General features: G+C 37.7%; 1 protein-coding gene across 13 annotated transcripts in view; it reads left to right on the forward strand.

Annotated features, from left to right (window-relative positions):
- Positions 1–973: 973 nt before the first annotated feature.
- elna (elastin a) overlaps positions 974–22,383 on the forward strand; it is a 77,456-nt gene continuing 56,046 nt past the window's right edge. For 9 of the 13 annotated variants that reach the window (XM_065281740.2, XM_065281745.1, XM_065281741.1 and 6 more), the window contains exons 1-4: positions 975–1,268; positions 16,836–16,895; positions 20,585–20,662; positions 21,214–21,240. In XM_065281740.2, coding sequence (XP_065137812.1) covers positions 1,193–1,268; positions 16,836–16,895; positions 20,585–20,662; positions 21,214–21,240 — 241 coding nt within the window. In that variant the 5' untranslated portion in view covers positions 975–1,192. Of the gene's footprint in view, positions 1,269–16,835; positions 16,896–20,584; positions 20,663–21,213; positions 21,241–22,383 lie in introns of all 13 variants that reach the window. The other 4 variants (XM_065281743.1, XM_065281753.1, XM_065281751.1 and 1 more) reach the window with 1 other exon arrangement.

A 22,383-nucleotide genomic window follows, 5' to 3' on the forward strand; every position in this document is an offset into this window, starting at 1 on the left:
CCTTTCCGGACAACGTGTGCTACAGTAAGCTGCTGTCGAATCACAACGCACTGGACCAGCTACATGGCACCTTTAAGAACTAGGGGTTAAAATTAGGATTTTGTAGTGATTTGATAGATTCAGGTTTGGGCGAATACATCATGCACATGGCAAAGTGTTGGAGATTGGGGATCAGGTTTGAAAACAAGTTGGGATAAATCATAGAAGTAAGGTCAGGGTTAGGATCAGGGTCAGGTAAAGGGGTGGGGTCACAGTCAAGAGCATCTCTTCTTCATTTGACATGACTTGTAACATGCATTTTCTTCAAACACACTATTATTTGCTAGGTTCTCACTTGTTTGGACCTCTCTCTGTCATGACTATTCCTGATTGTGGGTGTGTTTACTTAGAAGTTTTGTTACTAATATGCAAGCCATTACACTGTTGCTTTACAAGAGTATCAATATAGTTTAATGTGCCTTTTAGTATTATTATGCTTTAATAGGCATAAATAATTACAGATGCATTACAAAACGTTCGCAAAACAATCTGCTTCATTTTTCCCAAAACTCTTAGACAAACACTGGTCAAGTTTTTTTTTAACTAATCTTTTTTCAAAGACAGCTCGAACATTTTTTAGCAATGAGAAACTTTGTGTTTTCTTGAGAATCAATGTTTTACATTTTTTTACTTTCTGAGAGCTCTGGTTGTAAGGCAGAGGCCCAATGATGAGTCGAACATCATTATCGTTTTCCTTCTCTGCTCACATACAAATACAAAGTCCTGTTACAGTCCATGCAAATGTCTGGCAGACAGTTAAATTCTTTTTGGAGAGTGGGAAATTATGTCTCTCTCTCTCTCTCTCTCTCCCCCCTTGTCTCTCTTGTTCTCTCTCGGCCTTCATCTTTCCCTCCCCTCTCCCCTGTCTTTCCTCCTGGCATGTCTCTCTCTCTCTCTCTCTCTCTCTCTCTCTCTGTCTCTCTCTAGCAGCTTTTTTGGCAGGAGTGACCAGAATAAAAACAGTAACACCAGACATAGAAGAGAAAAAAGAGCAATGATCCAACGAACCAAAGGCTTTGCCCTTTTTAATTACGTCGTGTCCAGTATCATTTCTTTCTCTCCTTCTTTTTTTTGAGACATTTTTGAAGTGGTAATTAGCTCTTGGAGAATAAAACCAGCTGATTTGGGGAGGGCCGGTGCATTTTGGGGCGAGATGGCTTGCAGGAGGGTTGCGTTGTTTCTTCTCGGTTTCTTCCTTACCACACAGCTGAGTCCTTCGCTGCAGGGAGGTAGGTGTCTACTTTGATGGCTCATATTTGAGATCCTGAGATACAGAGAGTGGGACTTTGAGTTGTTTCTCTTACAGATTTTAAGTGTACTTTGTGAATAAAGTGAAGTTACAGGACTTAATGTACAACTGATGTGCGCTGCAAGTGGTAGTGTTTAATAATTACATAATACATTTTTGTCATGCATTTTTTACTGGAGTTGAGGGGGTCTGCTTTCATAAATATATTAACTGATAACATGCAAGTGAAAACATTAGTTAAAATTTTATATATGTATAACTGGCAGGGTGACAAGACAACAAAGCACTGTTTTTTTTACACAATACTAATAAGCCGTTATGAACTTTACATAACATTCCCAAGATTTCAGGCACTGCCACCATGCCTGTTTGCCGAGGTATCCACACTGATGGGAAACAGTTGGGGTGGTTAAATTTATAAAAAAATAAAAAAAGATATAATAACCATATGTACCAAGTGCACGTGTCAGCTGAAGACTTTTACTTTCATGTGATTCCCCCCCTCATACAGTATTCAGCTATTAATCAAACTCTTATGTTTTATGCCTTACTGTTACAAGTTATCTCTGATTTGCTGTCTTTTGGCAATCAAAGTTAAATGAATAACTTTAAAAGCGAGAATTATTGCAAATAGTGCAAAGCACCAAACGCAGGCTGCAGAGACTTTACAACAGAATGTCATAAACATTAAACCCAGTTACAGATGTTAGCATAAGTCCTCCAGCGTCTTCTCGAGCCAGATCGCTCGACTGGGAATATAACGAATGTAATGAATGTTGTTTCTCTCGAAGGCCATTCCTCTCAAATGTAGAGCGTTTGCTGAGGTGACGGGGAGGGCTGTGATGAGTTTGTTAATCGAAAACACAGCTCACGCGCACGGAAGACTGCAGCTGCAACAGCTCCACTTCTGTCAGCCCGTGTACAATTAACATCATAAACCCCTTCTATCTGTCCTGAGAGGCGCACAAGTGTCCACTGGCTCAGCGTTTTTGGCTGAGCATATGTCGCGTGCTATCGCAGTCACCTCAAAGTCAAGCACGGAGGCAGATTGTGGTACGGAGCGATGCGATACATGAGACGAGAAACTGAATCTCAATCACGTTTTTTGGCTCCTGTCTTTAGATTGCAAATATTTTGATGTTCTTGGATGTGTCTGTGCGATGTTTAGCCATGATTGGAAGGCATGCGATGGTCTGTTCCCAGTTTCCAAACAATGCCAGAGTATTTCACAATGATTCATTTATTTTCTCAAAAATATGTTTTGTTTTTTTCTGCATATGCTGCTGTGTGCGCTTCCAGGCCCTTCCTAAAAAAAGACCTCTCTCGGTGCTCGTTGATGGTGAATGAATTTGCTGTGAAGAAATATTGCTGTTGTTGCTGTTATGTTTTCCATTAGAGCAAAATCTGCATCTTAATTTCAGCAGTCTGCTATGTTCATTGCGATAATAACGTTGAAGCCATAAAGATTCTTGCCTGTTTCCTCCGTACGCTTAAAACTTGGCCCAGTTCCACAATGACAAATTGCAGGTCCGTTCGAGCATGTCTGTGGGGCACCTGTGACACTTGTGTGCCGTCTGCCTGCATCTATTGGACAGACAAGAAACGATTCAAATCAGATTTTTTTTAGACCGAGTTCAAAGAAACGAAAGCCTCAAAACTATTTATCCGCAGATGACCCCGATTACCCTGAACCCAAGTTGCATGATCCCATGCAGAGTTCGTTCATTGCCGTCTCAAACAAACTATTTGCCTTCTGAGAGAATTATCAATTCAGCTCCATACTGGACAGATCCCAAAATCCCCATATGAATTTTAAAGATCCGAGCCTGTGAGATAGTTTGGACAGCTCGCGCAGGTGGAATGTTTTCTCTGCTGGTATGAGTGAATTATGGGGCAGATGGGAATTTCAAGGATTTGGGAAGCTACTGTCATGTGTCACATTGCTGTGATTGGTTAACCTAATCTTAAATATCTCTCCACTGACTTTAATGATACTGCTGATACGTAGCACAGCATCAGCCAGTGTGAAATCTGGATGATAAATTTATGAACAAAATGGCCCGGTGCCATGACCCTACCTTGTTTCCTTTAAGAGCAGAAGGCTTACCGAGAGACTAAGGGTGCGTATCATTTCTCTGTCTTACCCCTTCCCCTTACCCCTTCACCTCGGTTTTGCGCGTTCATGTGAGGCGAAGTGGTGTCTCAATTCTCAGTTTGATCAAGGGCTAGGGCCAAGGTGTAGGGATACACAGCCCTTGAAACGAAGTGTGATAATGACCACACTTGAAAGAGAGGGGTAAACGTTAATGTAAGAATTTCTCAGGAGAGCCGGCATCAAGACGTTTTATTGATGAACGTCGAACTGTCAAGGAGTCGCAAAAATTAAAGTAATGTTATTTTCTGCAGTTTAATTGAGATTATATTATGACACACGTTTTATGATACTTTTAATAAAATGTTCAAGCGGTTTTAATTGTAATGTTTTTGTTTTGAATCGCTAGTTAAGGCGCTAGCTAGCAGCTAAGTTATGCGCTATTTGTTGAGTTCCGCTCAGGCAATCGATACCACAACCTGAGACAACGGCATCTTCTTTGTTTGTCAACGCTTGTCTGTTTACGTAGCAGCCGGTAGCGGCAAGGGAAAGAGACGCAAATGGTAATCGAGTGGTGTCTCATTTTTTAGACGAACGATCTGTCTTACCCCTTTCCTCTTTACTCGGTTTCGAGGGGCAAGGGGAAGACGAAGACAAAGGGGAAGGGGTAAGACAGAGAAATGAGATTGGCCCTAAAGCACATTGGCCTGGTTTTACAGACAAGGCATAGCTAAAGCCAGGACTAGGCCTTGAGAAAAATCAATGGCACATTTTAAGATCTGTCAATGCAAGTTATTTTCAGTTGAGACATGTGTTTTAGGCTAAGACTAACCTTAAGCCTTGTCTGTGAACCCGAGAATTGTTTTACAAAGCATGCACTAACTGTTTTTGCATTTAGGAAAAGATCAGTGGTCTGTTTGCTGTACTGAAACTTGCATTATGTCTAGAGCAGAGGTGCCCAAACTCGGTCCTGGAGGTCCGGTGTTCTGCAGAGTTTAGCCCCAACCCTTATCAAACACACCTGAGGCAGCTAATTAAGGTCTTGTTAAGCATACTAGAAACTTCCAACTTCCAGGCATACTCCAAACTTGCAGGACACCGGCCCCTCAGGGACCAAGTTTGGGATGCTTATCTGCTTATCGCTTGTGCTGGCATGTCTGTAAGTACTTGGCAATGCTACGTAATATTCAACAGTAAGCCCAAAGTGGAAGTATGAATTATTATGTGCCGTCACATTGTGTTTCAATTTCACAACCTCTTCCTTAATTTACGATGTGAACGTCTGTTGTACATGTAACCGACAATCAATCATACTGTACACTTCAACGTCTGCTCGATATTGGGTTACGTGTCCTTCCAACACCTCTGTTGGTCGCAGATTAGCGCAGACATTTCCAGTACAGTACAGCACAGCAGACGGCCCCAGCGCTCTTTTGCACAGCCAAAATAATTAGACTGTTTTATGACAACAGCGATTAATGACACGCTAGCTATGTGAGAAGGGCGAAGGCCAGATGAAAGGAAAGAAAAGCAAGGTCTCACCTCCTTCTAGTCTCCGAAGAATTAAGAAGCCTGCCTTTCATGCGGCAGCGCTCGTGTAAAGAGGCCGCTTGGCGTAAGTCTTTGGCTCGCAACATCAGAGGACTTTAATCCATTAGGTCTCCTCCTCATTGACACTCGGCTGGCTGTGCTTGAAGGTGTATGAAATCACCGCCAGATCAGATGGCACACCTCCGCCGTCAGATGGGATTATGATGAATTGCCCCCTCTGCCCTCCCCCTACGAATTCCCAATCTGATTAGTGACTCCTCCTGAGGTGCTTTATTTGTGCTGGGAGCGCCTCTCTGGACTCCATCCTGGAGATCTTGTTTTCCAGGGCTGACTATGATTGCGTAAAAGGAATGAACGTCTTGTGGTGTGTTGATGGATTTGAGCAGGGTTTGCCATGCTGTCTGCAGGCCGCTGCTAACGCCATGATGTGCAGTTATGCCATATGCTTTTCATGTAGAGGAAAATGGGGCACAACCTAACGGTTTTTGGTTTTGGCTCAATCATTAAAAAAAAAATATTTGAGTTCGATTCATTGTATTTTTACAAAAGCAACACACACATCTCTGCTACAAATGAACATTTGAAGTTTGTTTCTGGTACTTCTTATTCTTGGCAATTGCAACAGAAGTGCAAACGTTACAACTTACCCCATAGGTGGGGTTAATTGTAACACGCAGGGGGTTAGTTGTAACACCTGCTAGAAATTAAGTTTACAGGTAAATACTATTAAATACTATTTTGTCTTTATGGTTGAAGTGGATATTGTTTATATATCTGTCTTTAATAGACAGGTATCCACACTGTATTCGTTCATCCAGCCCTCATCTAACCATACTTCAATTATAAATGGATGCAAATGTGTAAATATGTGAGAAAAAGCAGCACAATTATGACAAAAAAAATTTTATGGGACCCAGTCTTTAATAATCATACTACAGTTTCAAAAATCAAATTCTGAGATAATGAGCAGCAAAGTCTGATTTGAGCCATTCATTTCATTATAATTTCAATCTTTGACTTGCCCCAAAAAATTGTCAAAATATATTTTTGTTCGTAAGACAGGCACATTTAATTTGTTGGCAGCCAGCAATCATTTGTGTGTAGCCTATTTTAAGCAACAGTAGGAATTACGCTAACGTTAGCGGTTTTCATATAGTTAGTGCTGAGGGGTTAGTTGTAGCGTTACATCTAACCCTGCTGGGTAAAAAATATTTTCAAGCCTACCAAAACAGTTGCTAAGAGCTGCAGACATATTTCAAAATGATGCTATGTTTTAGTCAACAAGACATAGCATTGGATTTGGTATCTTACACATCCAACTACGAAACCGAAAATAACATATGATGAAAAAATGCCACCAAAACTCTTTCATCAATAACTCAATGGAAAAACATTAAACCTTTCCATAAATTAGCTGGACACCGTCTCTTGGCAACGTGAAAACAATACCGGAAAAACAACTTCCTCGACCCTGTGCAACAATGTAAACGGTCCGTGTTAGTTTGTTCCCTGTGCACCCCTAATGTAACCCTGCTGAAAAGACCATCTAACATCACAATAAGAGTTCAGCTGGTTACTGCTGATGTTGATGTGATCTACAGTAGCTGGTGTTCACCAGTGAAACTTGGATGGTGAGGCTGGTAGACCACCACAGTCTTTCTGGTGAAGTAGGAAAGCCACAAATCTTTGCCTTGAGGGAACACCAGGATCTAAAACACAGCTGTAGTGTACTCTACTGCTCATTTCAGCATGAAGAGATTTTGCAAGTTAACAGCTAACGTTTTAAAAGTTCTAAAATACACATGCTAAAAAATAGCTAAAGAAACAACTGAATCTTACCCAGTCCATTTGGAAACCTTACTCTGGTTTGGTCGCCTAAAATTAAAAGCACTAAGATTCCTTGTCGAGTAGTATGAACCTTTAGCATCCACAGAAACCACCTGTTGTAAAAAAGTTTCTTTGTAGTAGATAAAAAGGTTACTTGTCTACTTAAAGGTATAAGAGAATTGGCTAAAACTTATGGACTGATGTAGCTTTGCAGAAAAAAAGGTTTGTCTATATCATGAAGGTGAAGAACACTTTTTAGCATCTTGATTTTCAGAGTCTACCTTATTTCCTGCTTTTCAGTTATGCACTTGTTGACTGATATGATACGCTCTGAGTGCAGGGGGAGTAGTATACAGCACTACAGTCCTCTGTTGTGACCTCAACTCTCAACGCCATCCTCTATTGAAGTCATGAAGTGCTGGCAGCAGCTCTGTAGGAATGCTAGTAAAGATAAGCTGCTTCATTTAGCTGCATTAAATTAAACCTCTTCTACATTCACAGTCAGCCTGCTAACAGATCTGACACTTTATCTACCATATCGTTGGCATTTGGAAACTCCACAGTCATATACCCAACAGCTGCCGGTCCATTAGGACATAACCAGATATCAAGGTGTTGTGCATTTTGTTCATAAGAGCATATGAACAGTGTAAGAACTTACAATCTCTACATGTGTGTCTGGCTCTTTAGAGAGTTGCTAAATCCAAAGTTTGTTAAGTAGATCATTAATCTCTGTTTGCTGAGGTACTGGCGGTGATTCAATTTGGTAAATAACAACCTGAATAACTTCTTAACAATAAACAGCAAGGCACTTCTTAAAGAAATACTCTTCTTTCCTAAAGAAATCTCGATAATTTTCTTACCCCCATGACATCCAAGATGTTTATGTCTTTCTTTGTTCAGTCAAGAAGAAATTAAGTTTTATGTGGAAAACATTCCAGGATTTATCTCCATATAGTGGACTTTAGTGGCCCTTAACAGTTTACAGTTTCAAAGCAGCTTCAAAGGGCTCTAAACGATCCCAACAGAGGCATAAGGGTCTTATCTAGCTGTGTATTTAAATTGTAAGTTGTGTATTTCAAATTTTTTGACGAAAGTTACGATCGTTTCGCTAGATAAAACCCTTATGCCTCGGTTGGAATTGTTTAGAGGCCTTTAAGGCTGTAGTGAAACAGGTCCACTAAAGTCCACTATTGGTGCTTTTCCATTGCATAGTCCCCCAAGGTTTAGGTCGGGTCAGCTCATCACACTTTGGCTTGGTTAGCTTTTCTATCGAGTTTAGTAACACTTCGGAGCGGGAGGGATTATAGGTGTGTCGTTATATTTGCGCTGTCTACTGCTCTGACATCATACAAGTGAGAGAGATGTTGGAATGTATACATCCCCATACATTTATTTATTTATTTCTCAGTCCGCCACAAAATTAAAATTGACCACCACAAATAGATGTTTGCGTTTATCACTACCTCTCTCTCACATGACAGTTTCTGTACAAATACCCAGGGTGTCAGTTGACGCCCTCCGCTGAGCCTAACGCTAACCCTCATTTAAGTTGCATTTAAGCATATATGCGGATGTTCATGTCGCAAATGAGCCGCCACAAACTGCAAGTCTGAAAAAAAACTGGTATGGTGTTCCTAATTCTCAACCTGTGGATGTTTTTCATCGCTAAAAGGGAGTTTGGGTACTTATAGCAGAGCACAGATGACATCATGTTTGCTTGAGACAGCGCATTTTACATTAGCTATAGCGATGACGCTGGTAGTGACGATTCTCTCAAACCAATCAGTGAACTACAGTGTTTTCGCATCACGTTTTGGCACGTTCAGCTTGGCTCGCTTGGAACCCTGACCGAGGTGGTACTAAAATAAGTATCAGGTACTACGTACTGCACCCAATGGAAAAGCCCCCAAAAGTAAGGTGACCTGACCGAAACCGTGGGGTACTATGCAATGGAAAAGCGCCATATATGGAGAAAAATCTTGGAATGTTTTCCTCAAAAAACTTAATTTCTTCTCAACTGAACAAAGAAAGACATAAATATCTTGAAAGACATGCGGGTGAGTAAATTATGAGAAATTTTTATAAAAGTGGAATATTCCTTCAACATTTTAAAGCTAATTTCTCACTGGTAGGTTGCTTTGCATGTTATTACCTAGAGAAGGGAAGATAAGAATGTTAGTTGCTTTATAACCACAAATTCCTCTGAGGGTAAATGTCAAAGAGAGTCTGTCTTTGTACATCCACCAAGAGAAGCCTGAGCCAAGATTTAAACAAAGACCTGCACTTAAACCACCATTTGCTCCAAAACCAGCATGGACAGCTTTCGGATGGGCCTAATTTGGGCCCTGTCCCAAACCAAATCTCATCAAGCATTACGTGTGCATGCTTTCTGTCCGGAATGAGCTTGGTCATGAGGTTGTGGCATGATCTGATGCAATCTCAGTTTTTTTCCTGGTCTTCAATGAATTGCATTGTACCAAGCCAAAGAGAAGGACAGGCTTTTTAGCATGTTTTTAGTCATTTAAAGTTGATTTTAACATAACTGGGACCCACTTCTTGCATGTATTCCTTGATAGTAATATATTCTTATACATGATGAAGGAAAACATAGTTTAGCTAATTATTCTGGATGTGTAGGCCGGCCTTTGCATTGTAAATTTATTGACTTTGCATTCCTCAAAGTGAACGTTATCTCTGTATCGCAATAGTGAGATACTAAAGCTCAGGAAGAGGAGAAGCAGAGAGAGATGTTTCCAATCATAGAGATTTACTCTTTTAATTCTCACACTTAAATCCTTCAGACATTCTTTAACGTCTGCTTTGCTTCCTTCCTTCATCAGTCAAAGTGTCAAAATGTGACAATATGTTGGCTTTCCTACTACATTCTCAGCTAAGCCTGCGGCATTTAGGTATAAAAGTAGAAATGTATGTGTAAAAGTAAAATTACATTTTCATACAATCTACTTGATTAAACAAGAATTTCTCAAGAGAGTTTTTAAGCTTGATTAAAGTTAACTCTTTCACAGCCAGCGTTTTAAAAAAAAGTTGCCAGCCAGCGCCAGCGTTTTTCATGATTTTCACCAAAGGTCAATGCCTTCCAGAAAATGTTCTTCTTTAAATATATAAACATACAATATATCAAATGAAAGAACAGACCCTCTGCTTTCAAAAAAAAAAAAAAAAAACGTTTCATCCTACCTTCAGTGGTTCTTTTGTAATCAGCTTTTGAATATGGGTAGGTTTCTGCAAAAACACCATATTTTGAGCAAAAAGCAGAGATAATTCCATTTTTGTGATGGACTTTTCATAGAGATCCCATTCAGAGCGATCTTTAAAACAGACACGGACATGCAGCAGCTTGCCAAAAGGCAATACTTCCGGGTTTAAAAAGTTGCGTTACCTGGTGGATAATAGCGGTATTGCAGAAAGACGGAAAATCTCGTCATTGGCGGGGAAGCGTTTTCTCTTAATTGACGAGATATCTCGTCAATGGCGGTGAAAGGGTTAATAAACCCATTAAAGGAGTCATGTATGATGTGCTAAAAAGGACATTAATTTGTGTATTTGGTGAAATGCAATGTGTTCATGCAGTTTAAGGTAAAAAAAACACATTTGTACAACCGTACGCATTGATTTTTACAAAGCTCATCAAAAGCATGCTGTGCTTTGATTGGCCAGCTATGCACTGCATTGTGATTGGCCGAATACCTTGTTACGTCCCTTACCAAAGCACAGCATCTCCACGACATGCCGAAGACAACAATACTACAGCGAGAATAAAAGTAACGCCTTCTTTTTCTATACATTTGGGCGGTGTTATGCAAATCTTCCCACACAGTGATTTTGATATGTGGGGCGTGTTTAATGAGGTGTTTGAGGAATGCATTGACTTCACTTTTAGAAAGAATATCTCTTTGGGTTTGAGACTTTAATTTTTGCGACATTACAGATCCTCTATATGCACAAACAGCTTTAAACACTCCAAAGACAAAGGAAAACATGAAATCACTTCATATGACCCCTTTAATGATTTTGGAGAAAAACTAAAGTCACCAAGGTTAACACCACCACTTCTACCACTTTATTGTTTCAACCTATCCTCCAACACATAAATAAGCCTGTTTACTTCATTAGCACCTCTACCTAATATATTGGGCTATGAAATTTTATATTGGGGTATAGACGGTTTCAGCAGTAACAACATAAACAAGCGACTTTCATGGAAAACACGCAACTTCCGGTAAACTCCACTAAAAACAAATAACAACAAAATTAGTTCAAAGGCGTTCTAAGCGAATCTGCGAGACGTTAGTTTTTGTTGACGTTTGAATTGTTTTCAAACAGACGGAGCGTAGCTTTTCAATTTAAACTGCCAGGATAAATTGTATTTATATTACATTTTACACTATTTGGGCATTCTGAGTAAATAATGTATCCGTTTATTTATGATACAATATAAAAGCCAGGCGCCACACAAGTGTTTTTTGCTAGTTTCAGCTGACGCAGTTATCATTTTCATTAGCCTGTCCAGCTAAAACTTAGACTAAAGTCAGTGGTGCAGTATTTTTTTAATGAATTTATTTAATTTAGTTTAGTCAGTAATATACGCCTAGGCGGGTGCACAACGCACATACACTCACATGCTTATTACACACACAGCCAAGCGCAGAAATGCACAAACATGCTAAATATTTAAAATGAAAGGATTATAATGTAAAATATTATTATTACTTAGTCTACATTAAGATATGCCTACATGTCATAATGGATAGTTATTGCATGTATCAGAATGACCGATTTGCAGTAATGATGAATCCAGGGAATTGGGCTTTAAAAGGGAATGGGAGATGAGACTCTAATTGGTTTATTGCATTTTCGCCCAAAACACGGCCATGACTTTATTAAGAGAATATGTGCAACCCATTAAACTTACTGTCAGAGGTTGCGTCAGACTTTTTCATTGTCTGTCATTTTGATAAATTGGGTTAAAATTTGGTCATAGCAAATTTTTATCCATCTATTTATTTTGTAATGATAATAATTCATAGCTTTTGTTTTCGTTAATTTTTAATCATGAGCATTCAAGAGGATCATATAAGTTAAACTAAGTGTATTTATCTGGGAAGAGAACAGATAAACAGAGATTTTGAATCACTTTACATGTTCATGTAACATCACACTTTACATCACATGAAGCAGATTAATGAAGTTTTGCTTTTTCCGCAGTGACAGCGGAGACTGTAAATCATGCGAACGTTGTGCCTGAACAGGCAAATATGAACAAATCAAATTACAAAATACTATTGCGACTAAAATATCAACAAATGTGTAAAAACAACTTTCTGTATGACACCGTAGGCTACTGTATCTGAAACTATTTCAATCTGCATTGACAGAGTGCTCTTGTGTAATAAAAACATCAAGGGAGATGAATGCAGTCTGTTGTCATTATATTTTGTGTCTTTACCTCGGATAGATGACTTTTAGTTGTCATTTTAATTTTGTTCTGGGAGCTGATCAACAGCTTTTCCATCACAGTGAGTGTTAAACAGTGCCAAAAACTGGACAGGGCTGGGAATTACAGTTATAAAAATGACGAATGGTCTTCAGATTTTTCCGTCACTGTTTAAAATATTACGCCAAAAACTGAGAATTTTTGGTTAACATGACCTCTGATTTGCACATGCACTAAGTGCACCTGGCCATGCGGTTCAGACCATGTACTTAAATTGTTAAGGCCCTAAAACACAACATACAAAACTGTACTTTTTTCCAAAAAAGTGTACTGACGTCAAACAATCGATTTATATCCAGAAAAGTCTTCTGTAAATCTCACATCTGGTGTATACACTCATAAACTACTGTGGAAATGCTTATTATATGCCCCAACTGAGTTTGCTTATTTGACATGTATCAAGGGTATTGTCAGTGTTTTTAGTTTACGATATCCTGTTTCAGAATGTTAAATCTGTGTAAATGGGTCGATTAAACATGTAGAGTAATTTTCAGAGGTCATTGAGGACATTATACTGGTCTATTCACCCAAACCCTAACATCATACTGATACCAGGCATTTGAATCCTGCTCTCACTATTGACACAGAGGCAGGAAATCCTCCATTTGATTCTGATATGACTGTAACATGGTTACCATGGTGACGGGTCACTTCCTGTCCTGCTAAAGTGTGTTTTGAGGGGGCGGACCTGCTTTCGTCTCTTACTAAACAATATAAAGAGATTATATTTTCAGTGAATGTAATGTTAGTCTGAGCCAAGATCTCTATCACGTCTCTCTCAAATGCTCCAACAGTTTAATGTCTGACAGACACTTTCTGTCAGGTGATGCTCAGCTACTGCATAACAACTACAAAATCATCCAGCTGTATACACAGGGTTGTAACAGAAAGTGAAGGGAAAGGAATGCATACTGCCTTTTCAAACAATTAAAAAGTACATAAAACCTTTAGGACCTAGTTATGTTTCATTTCAGTAAGCTGTAATTGTATGTAATGTATCACAGCACAATATGTGAACGTGCCACTTTCATCGGCTTTTCAAAAAATATAGTCAGTCGTGAACTTAAGTGAACTAAACTAAACTCAAGGGCTGAAAATGAGTCCCACTCCAACGCTGTTGTATCTCTTCACTGTATCTCTTGTCATTTCTGTGTGCAGTATTCCTCTGAAATGCCGCGGATATGTGAAAAACTTGCTTTGTGAGGCAGTGCTGTGATAAGATGCCGTCGCCATTAGTGTTTAAAAGAAACACTTTCCCATGTACTGTAGCTTGATCCAGACTAAACATTTTTGTCACCTCTAATCATGTTTTGCAGCTATGAAATAATATACACAGGAATCTGTCTATGCAAATCATTTCTCTGAAGTTTTCCTCTGCTTCAAACATGATCATAGTTTATGTAAACCTTCCAGGAGCTTATTAAAGATTCCATTTCTTCATTTTCTAAGTCAGTGCCAGGGCAATCCAGAGCTTTTGTAACAATATCATTGTCTGACCTGTCCACTATCAATCTTCTCATGCACAATTTTTTCTATTTGACCTTGATTTATTATTAATATATTTGGTAAAGAAACAAATAAGAGAGTGTATTTAACTTTGGGCTTAATAATGATGGAGTCTTTGGTGTAACTGCATGATAAAACAACATGCATTTCTTATTGCGGCTGATATATGGTTCTGACATAAAGTTAATAAATGTCATTTAAAAAAGCAAAACCTACTAAAATACTGTTTATTAGTGGTTGTGTTCATAATAGTTCAAGAACTTCTGTGAAGTTGTTTGTCATCACAAAAGTATTTTTTTATTTACAACCTTTGCTTTATGTCAAGGGATCCAGTCTTTTATTATTTATTATATTTACATGATGTTAAGTAATCTAATCTTCTTTATAACAAAAAGTACTTTAATATGTTGTATTTTAATTTAAGTACTTTGATATTATGTGAACACGTATGTATTTTTTAGGGCTGTCAATAGATTAAAATATTTAATCTAGATTAATCGCATGATTTCATGAGTTAACTCGCGATTAATCGCAAATTAATCTCACATTTTTATTTGTTCTAAGTTTACCTAATTGTAACACTTTTCAAGTTTTTAATGCTCTAATCAACATGGATTTGGTCAATATATATGCTGTAAGCAAATGTATGTTTACAACAGCCTGTTTACATTTTCAACAGAACCATCAGCCATAGTTTTATATATGATTTTCCCTTAAGAAGACATTTGTTCTTTCTCCATTTCTGTTTGCTGCTGCATCATTTGTGACCTGTGCTGGCAAACTGAGTTGGGATGAGCAAATTTAAAAAAATGTGTTATTTATATTTTAACATTCTCTATTAAAACTTTAAAACAATTGGAACAATTGTTGGAATCTGACAAAGCATGACAGAACTACACCTGTTTACGCAGAGCAAAAACAATATCAATATATGTTAAATATATGTTTTTATTTTATTGTTTATTTTTGACATTGAGACAGACTGCTTTAAGATACGCTCAAACTAATTTTGCCACGTGAGAGATGTCTCAGGGCAACCTATTGTGTTGACCCAAGGACAACATTTTTCTAAATAAAACCTAAACCCACCCTAAACCCCAACCCTAACCATAACCAAACCCTAAAATCAGAGGGACATGATAAGTGAAAAACAGTGGTCTAGAAACAGCTAATCCTGGTTGTAAGCTTAAACTTAAAACATCTTCTGAAATCTGATTGGTTGATTGAAATGTTGTCCCAGGGTCAACATAATGTTGCCCTGAGGACGTCAACCACTTGGCAAAATCAGGAGAGCCTTTAAGATACTGTAGGTTAATGCAAGGGTTTAATATAATGATACACAACAGATACTTTTACTCAACAGTTAACAAAACATTCACTTCAGATATAACAGATTATAGGTCATACCTGTGTGAATTCTTGTCAAAACAGATATTTTAAAAGCTGTAATTTTGTGTTAGATGTATATCAGGGTCGCGCACTCGCCCGTTTGTATGCATGCGCTTCAGACGTCTGCGTCAGACATCGCTTTTGAGTCTTGTCACTCTTAATAACTCTTTTAACATCAATCAGGTCCTGAACTTTATCTCTCTTAATAATTATTTTAACATCAAGCAACGTCCTGCAGTCTATTTTCTATCATTTCTGAATGCTTTAAAAACGAAACCAAAAAGTTAAAGAAGACGCATCTTTGCTTTAGATTATGGATTTGGGATGGTACACCTCTCAGGAAACGTGCAGATAAAGCTCATTTTAGATATATAATGACCATTTACACCATTGGATTCGCTAGACGAGAGCTTAATGTTCTTATTTTTATGAAAACCTCCGACTCATCTAGACAGCGCGGGCCACTTGCTGCGGCTCAATTCATCCAGCTGTGGGACAAACAGAAATTATGTGTTGCGTTAATCGTGCGTTAATTAAATTAGTGCTGTTAAAATGAATTTGCCTTAACGCGTTATTAACGCGTTAATTTTGACAGCCCTAGTATTTTTACATAAAGTGTGGTTGTTCGTGTGGTACATGTACATTTACTTACGTTTTCATACACACTGAAGCTTATAATGTTGACATGTTGACAGGACTAATATGTTAGTCCTTATACTAATATAGTTCTCATCAGCGGCTGTAAACGTCAAATCTTGCATTCGTTATGAATTCAAATGTAAATATTGTTCCTCAAGAAGCTTTATGACACATTGCTTTATGGCAGTGATATCAAAACTCATTGGCTTTTGCATGCTAAGTCACAGATTTGCGACATTGCCGTCTTTCAGTCGATGTACCTTTGAAATTTAAAATGCGCGCCTTGACAGAGAGAATCTGGCTTAATGTTCTGATGGATTAATAACTTTAATATTTTTTGTACTTCATAAACTCCAGAGAGGATGGCGTAATTTTTCAGAGAATGTATGGGAGACCAGATTCTTTTGAAGGAATTCTGTGAATTAAAATGCAAAAATACCCAACAAATGCAGAAGGGGTGGCTTTTATAACATGTTTATTCATTTTTTTGTGTGCGCATGTATGAGGAAGCAACAAAATTATGGATGTGACATTTCTCTTTTATGGATGTGTCATTTCTTCGTTACGGATGTGCCTTTTTTGTGACAAATTGTTTGAAACTTAAACAGAGACCTTGCATTAAGTCACTAAATATTGACATCTGACAAATCAGTATAATTAAAAACATTTGGTAAAAGCTTTTTTTCATGGTAAGGTTGACATTTTGAATTGCTCACAGCATTAATTACACAATTAATTCTACACAACGACCAATTTTCTTGCCTCAAAGAAATATGAAATCCATTTGACTCTGGCAAAAACACATCACATTGTATTTATGAACTCAGATCTTCCCAGGAGAACCTGAGTTAGCTCAAATTCCAGAGAAATCCAGCAGTATTTTCATAAATCAGTTCCATTTTCTCAGACATAGTGTTGCCAAAACTTTAAAGCTCTTCTCCTTGTATACCCCTGAGGTTGAGATTAGGACTAGAAAACAATAAAACAATAAACAGACTCTCATGGCTTTTCTTTCTCTGTTTTAGGGGTGTACGTACCACAGGGTGGGGTCGGAGGAGGAGGACAAGGTGCTGGAGTTTACCCAGGTACCAGCAAGAACTGAAACCATGATCACGACTGAGAACATTGTTCAGAAAACTATTAACCACTTCGTTTGTTTATAAAAATTGAGTGAATTTAAAAAGTGAAGAAATAACACTGGCAAACTTTACAACTTGAAGGCAGTAGGACTGGAAAGTTTAGTTTGCAGAGACTTTTGAGGTTATTGTAGCCAAAAGCTGGAAAGTAAGAGACTCTCTGATCAACATTTAAAATGATTATACACAGCTTTTCATAACCATGTCTTGAACATTGAAGGACAAACCAAACCATTTTGGTGAATCCAAAGAAAATCTTCATTTTAATTTAAGTACTGTCCCTCTTTCATCACCTGTCAATGGTGTCATGTCAAAATATGTTTTAAATATTTTAAAATGCTTAATTAAATATATTTTTTGAATTTGAAAATATATGTAGTTTTAAACCATCATATATTAAAGACTTTCTCCATGTTTAAGTGCTACAATTAGTGCTTCTATCAACCTAGAAAATCAACCTAAAAAATATCAACCCAGTAATTTAGTTTTGGTAAACCATTCTATGCAAGCATGTAAAAAAATAGGTATTGAAATTTGGCTCGCGTTTTGATTTCAGAAGGGGAAAATACCGCCCCTTAATCTGCACTATCCAACCATGGCACTGCCATTTAGTGCAGAGAGAGAGAAACGAGAGAAAATAATTGACATCACAATTGAGTTTTAATTTCAACAAACCATTATGGTGATCAGTGTTTGAATTTCAGCAGCTCATTTGGATTTAAAAGGACACACACAAAAATAAGTTATAAGTATAAGTTATATAAGTTATATGTTATAAGTATATTTTTTGCAGTTGAAAATATATTTAATTTTAATCTTTTTAAACCTGTTATGTTAACAGGTTTAAAAACAATCAAAACAAGCACAAATCAACAATAAATGTTTTCGGCACTAATGAGAACAAATAAATCCATCATTAGTGATTGTTGACATAATTCTCTTCTTTTGTGTTGCCTGTATACTGTAAGTTACAGCATTTTTTCTGTTGGGTATTATAAATAGTGCACCTACTGTCACTACACGGTCATGGGTTTGATCCCAGTAAACACACAAAAAATCTATCCCTCGTAATCCACTGTAAATTGCTTTGGATAAAACCATCAACACAGCAATCATTTTGCTTTTTTGTCATTTAACATGTGCGAGTGTGCTACTATTGTGTGAAGCTCACAGATAAGTTATTTGTAAAAAAATATCACAACCGTAAAATGTGAAAGCGGGGTCATAGTGTGGATTATATACAGTATACACTGAAGAATAGTGTTTAAAAAGTAAGACTCTAGATTAAGTTAATGAGAAGTCACTGTATTCTGTCCAATATTTATTGGATAAAAAATAACCCAGCTAAATTAACTGTATATTCACACCGAATGCATTCTGTGAAATCCTCTCAAGTGGAGGACTTTTGGTTTCCTCCTTCCGATTGGTTGCCGCCAAAACCGCGTCATAGCTGATTACCATAAAGTTAAGCTGATTTCAACTCTCCTCAATGCTCACGCCGTCCAAGACTCACCGGAGCTCGCAGCCGGCTTTCAATGAAAATGAATGACTTCTGACCACTTTGATGTTCTTGGTGCCGGCGATGTGAACACACAGTTATAGTGCAGTTCAGGGTTTCCAGCAGAAAATGTGTTAGTTAAGGTGGTAGGGTTGTGCCGGTGGGCGGGCCGGGTGCGTGGCAATCAAAGGGGCGGGGCGTACACGTCATGATGAAAATATTTTTATTTAAAACACTCAAATTAAACTCAATTTTGAAGAAACTATGACAGAAAATGAACACATACTAGATTATTAATTAATTAAATGTTTTATCAACAGGCTAGTTATCCTCCAGACAGTGAAGGACCATGTCTTTCTCTCATTTCGGCCATGTGCACTTGACAGCCTTTTGTGCAGCGAATAATTTTTTTTGGATAACCTAGTTAAGGTGGTAGGGTATCCCAGCTTAGGTGGGCCGCCCGAACTGAAAAGTGCTGCGGGAAACCCTGCAGTTTTATCTTTAGCTGAGCACTTGACCCTTGATTTCTTGGTTTTATAAAAAAAGCCAAAATTATATTGTTTGCTTGTTAGTGCTGAGATTAATACCATGATGTAATCATTTTCCTTATCAAAGTGTGTTTGCCCATTTTTTGCAATTTTAACCTTGTATTGCAGCAATGTTAAAAAAAATGTAACACTCTGGATGTAAATTATTAACACTGCAGTGTAAAAAAATGCAGCATGAAGTTAAAACAACTTGGTTTTGACCTTGTGATAAGTTGACATAACTTATAAAATTGAAATTGCTTAACTTAATGTTTTAAGTTAAAGTAACATAAAAATATATGTTGATTTGACAATTTTTTTTCTTTTTTTATTTAAAGGAACCGTATGTAAGAAATGTATATCAATTAATCATAAAATGGTCCTGATATGTCACTAGACATTAAGAAATCATTTTCATTTCAAATACTTATATCATTGACAACAGTGGTCTGGCCCGGATATTGTCATTTAAAAAGTGGAGTTGCAGCCCTCAACTGATGTTTATGTTGTCATTTTGTGTATTGGCCACTAGTTGCGTGATTGCAGTACCAGTTTTAGCCACAAGTTTTGTGATTGCAATACCAGTTTTGGCCACAATCCTACATACTGTTCCTTTAACACTGGAGGTTTTTTTTGGTGTACCTAATGCATAAATCTACCTGTACTTGTAAATTTAATCAATCAATCAATGACCACTTTAATCACATCAATCAGTCAAACATTTTCTCATTTATCTAAAATATGCATTTTTCATTAAACCAATCACTGGTAAAGAAATACGATAAAGTAACAAAGTTGATTCCAAAAGTATGACAGGTGCAGTCAACATCAATAAAAGACAGAGTATTTAATGATTCACGCAACGTGATATACTAAGGTTTGTTCTTGTCAGTTTACTGGTCCATTATTTAACACCAAATAAAAGCGTATCTTAAACCCTATGCTAAATTGCGCTGCTCATGATTGTGTTGGTCCTCATAGAAATTCGATTTTTGCACCCTTGTTCTTTAACCTGCACCTTGTAAGTAAATCACCCACAGATATTTTCACTCCCATCAGTGCTGTACTGAAATTGCGCTCTCACGCTAATTTGCCTGTTTAGTAAATCTGGCCCTTAGTCAGAAATCCCAAAAAAGTGTGATAACTAAGCTAATTTTTCAACAGCACCTGGGATTATTCTTTTCATTAGTAATGTATTTGTAATGTCAGTTATATTGTTGAGGCCACAAAACAGACTTTTGTACTAGCCTTTACACTTTTTAGGCCTTTATAATGTTCCTTGTACACTCTAAAAATATTTAGTGCTAAGTAGCACCAAAAGCTTGTAATCATAGGGGAACAATTTTTAGTGATAGCACCTATAAAGCACATATGAAGAACCATCCGGGGGTGATATAGCACCACTATAGCACTAGATATGGTTCTACACAGGTACTGCATAGGAGCTACTGTATATGGCACTTAAAATGGTTCCCCTATGTTTACGAGCCAGTTAACCACTTTAAGTGCTATTTAGGATCGTTTGTATTTAGAGTGATAGTCATCTCAATACAGACATGTTTGATGTATAATGTGTAAACTGGGTTTTAATGAACTCTTCTCGTATGCTACAGGAGGATATGGCGGAGGTGCTGGGACTCTAGGCACTGGTGGTCAGACAGGAGGTTATGGGCTTGGAGGTTATGGAGCTGGTAAGAGATATAAGAGGTCAAACTTTAATAAACCTTAATTTTTACACTGTCCTTTTCGGCAGCGTAAATGGCACCCCGAGCGAGACTTGAACAGGTGATTGATACGGATGGGAGTGGGGGTGCTCTAACAAAGAAGCTTAAGGCCACGGCCTTCTTGTGTCTGTCACCAGCACTCACTTGCTGGTTAGGGTTACATAATTATGAAAAGGAAGCCGATTTGCTTCGACTAAGAAATATGGTGACTATCATCACAAAATGTACTGGCATGGAAAACTACTGGCATTTTTTAATAAAATTTCATGAAATAAATGAATAAAAGTGGTACTTTTTTGTTTCGTGTTTTGATAGATTTTACCATTTACAGAAATACATACAGTAACTGCCTTGAATCTTTAAATGTGATGTATTTGTTAATATTTTATTATTCAGGCATCTTCCATGCATTTAAAGCTGGAAATGTTAACCCAAAATCATCTTAACAAGCATTACCAAAAATTACCATTGTACTCTGTTGTTGTGCAAAAGACATTGTGCTGTTTTCTTTTTATTAGGAGCTGGTGGAAAACCTCCTAAAACAGGTAAGGGCACTGATTATTTACTCAATAGTTATATCTCAACATACAGTGTATTGGACTTAACTTACTCTGGACCACAAAATCTGGCAAGAGGGGCATTTTTTTTTTGAAATTGAGATTAATAGCTAATCCATTGATGTATGGTTTGTTAGGATAGGACAATATATGGCTCAGATACAAATATTTGAAAATCAAAAACACCAAATTTTGAGCAAAAAGCTGAGATAATTCAATTTTTGTGAAGGATTTTTGATAGAGATCAGATGCAGAGCGATCTTTAAAACATACCCGGATATACAGCTGTTTGCCCTAGGGCAATACTTCTGAGTTTTATAAGTTGCGCCACCTGCTGGATAATAGCGGTATTGCAGATTGACGAGATAACTCGTCAATGGCGGGGAAAGAGTTAAAGACACTAATTTTATTAATGTGCGATTAACGCAACACACAATTTTTGACCCAAGGCCAAACACGTTGTTGTTGTTTTGGTGACTGTTTCACTAATAATAAGAATGCATTTGCATAAAGCATCCATATTTGTCCACATCCATGTTGATTAGAGAATGAAAACTTCAAATGTGTTAAATTAAAGAGATAGTTTGGCCAAAAATAATATTAAACCCATGATTTACTCACCCTGAAGCCGTCCGAGATGCCCATCAGTTTTCAGACAAACAGTCACAGATTATCAGATATTTTAGAAAATGTTTTAGGTCTTCAGTTAATCAAATGTAAAGTTACAGGGTCCACGTTCTTCAAGTCCAAAAAATGTGGATATATCCTTCCCCAAAGAAATCCAACCGGCCCCAGGATGATAAACAAAGGCCTTGTGAGAGTAATCCGCGCGGTGATGTTGTAAAAATATCCATATTTAAAACTTTATTAACGAAAATAACTACCTTCCGGTAGCGCCGCCATCTTAGACTCCTCTGTATTCAGGAGAGAGTATTAGCGTAGTGTACGCACTTTTCTTAGTGACTTATGACAAATTCGGAGGACGGGGCACAGAGCAGCAGCAGAGAAACCTCCGTAAGCTGCGTAAGCTCTCATCTTGAATGCAGACACACTAAGATGGCGGCATTACCAGAAGCGAGTTATTTTCGTTTATAAAGTTTTAAATATGGATATTTCTACCAAAAAACAGCG

The sequence above is a fragment of the Paramisgurnus dabryanus genome, chromosome 8 (assembly GCF_030506205.2).
Source record: "Paramisgurnus dabryanus chromosome 8, PD_genome_1.1, whole genome shotgun sequence".
Classification (NCBI taxonomy): domain Eukaryota; kingdom Metazoa; phylum Chordata; class Actinopteri; order Cypriniformes; family Cobitidae; genus Paramisgurnus; species Paramisgurnus dabryanus.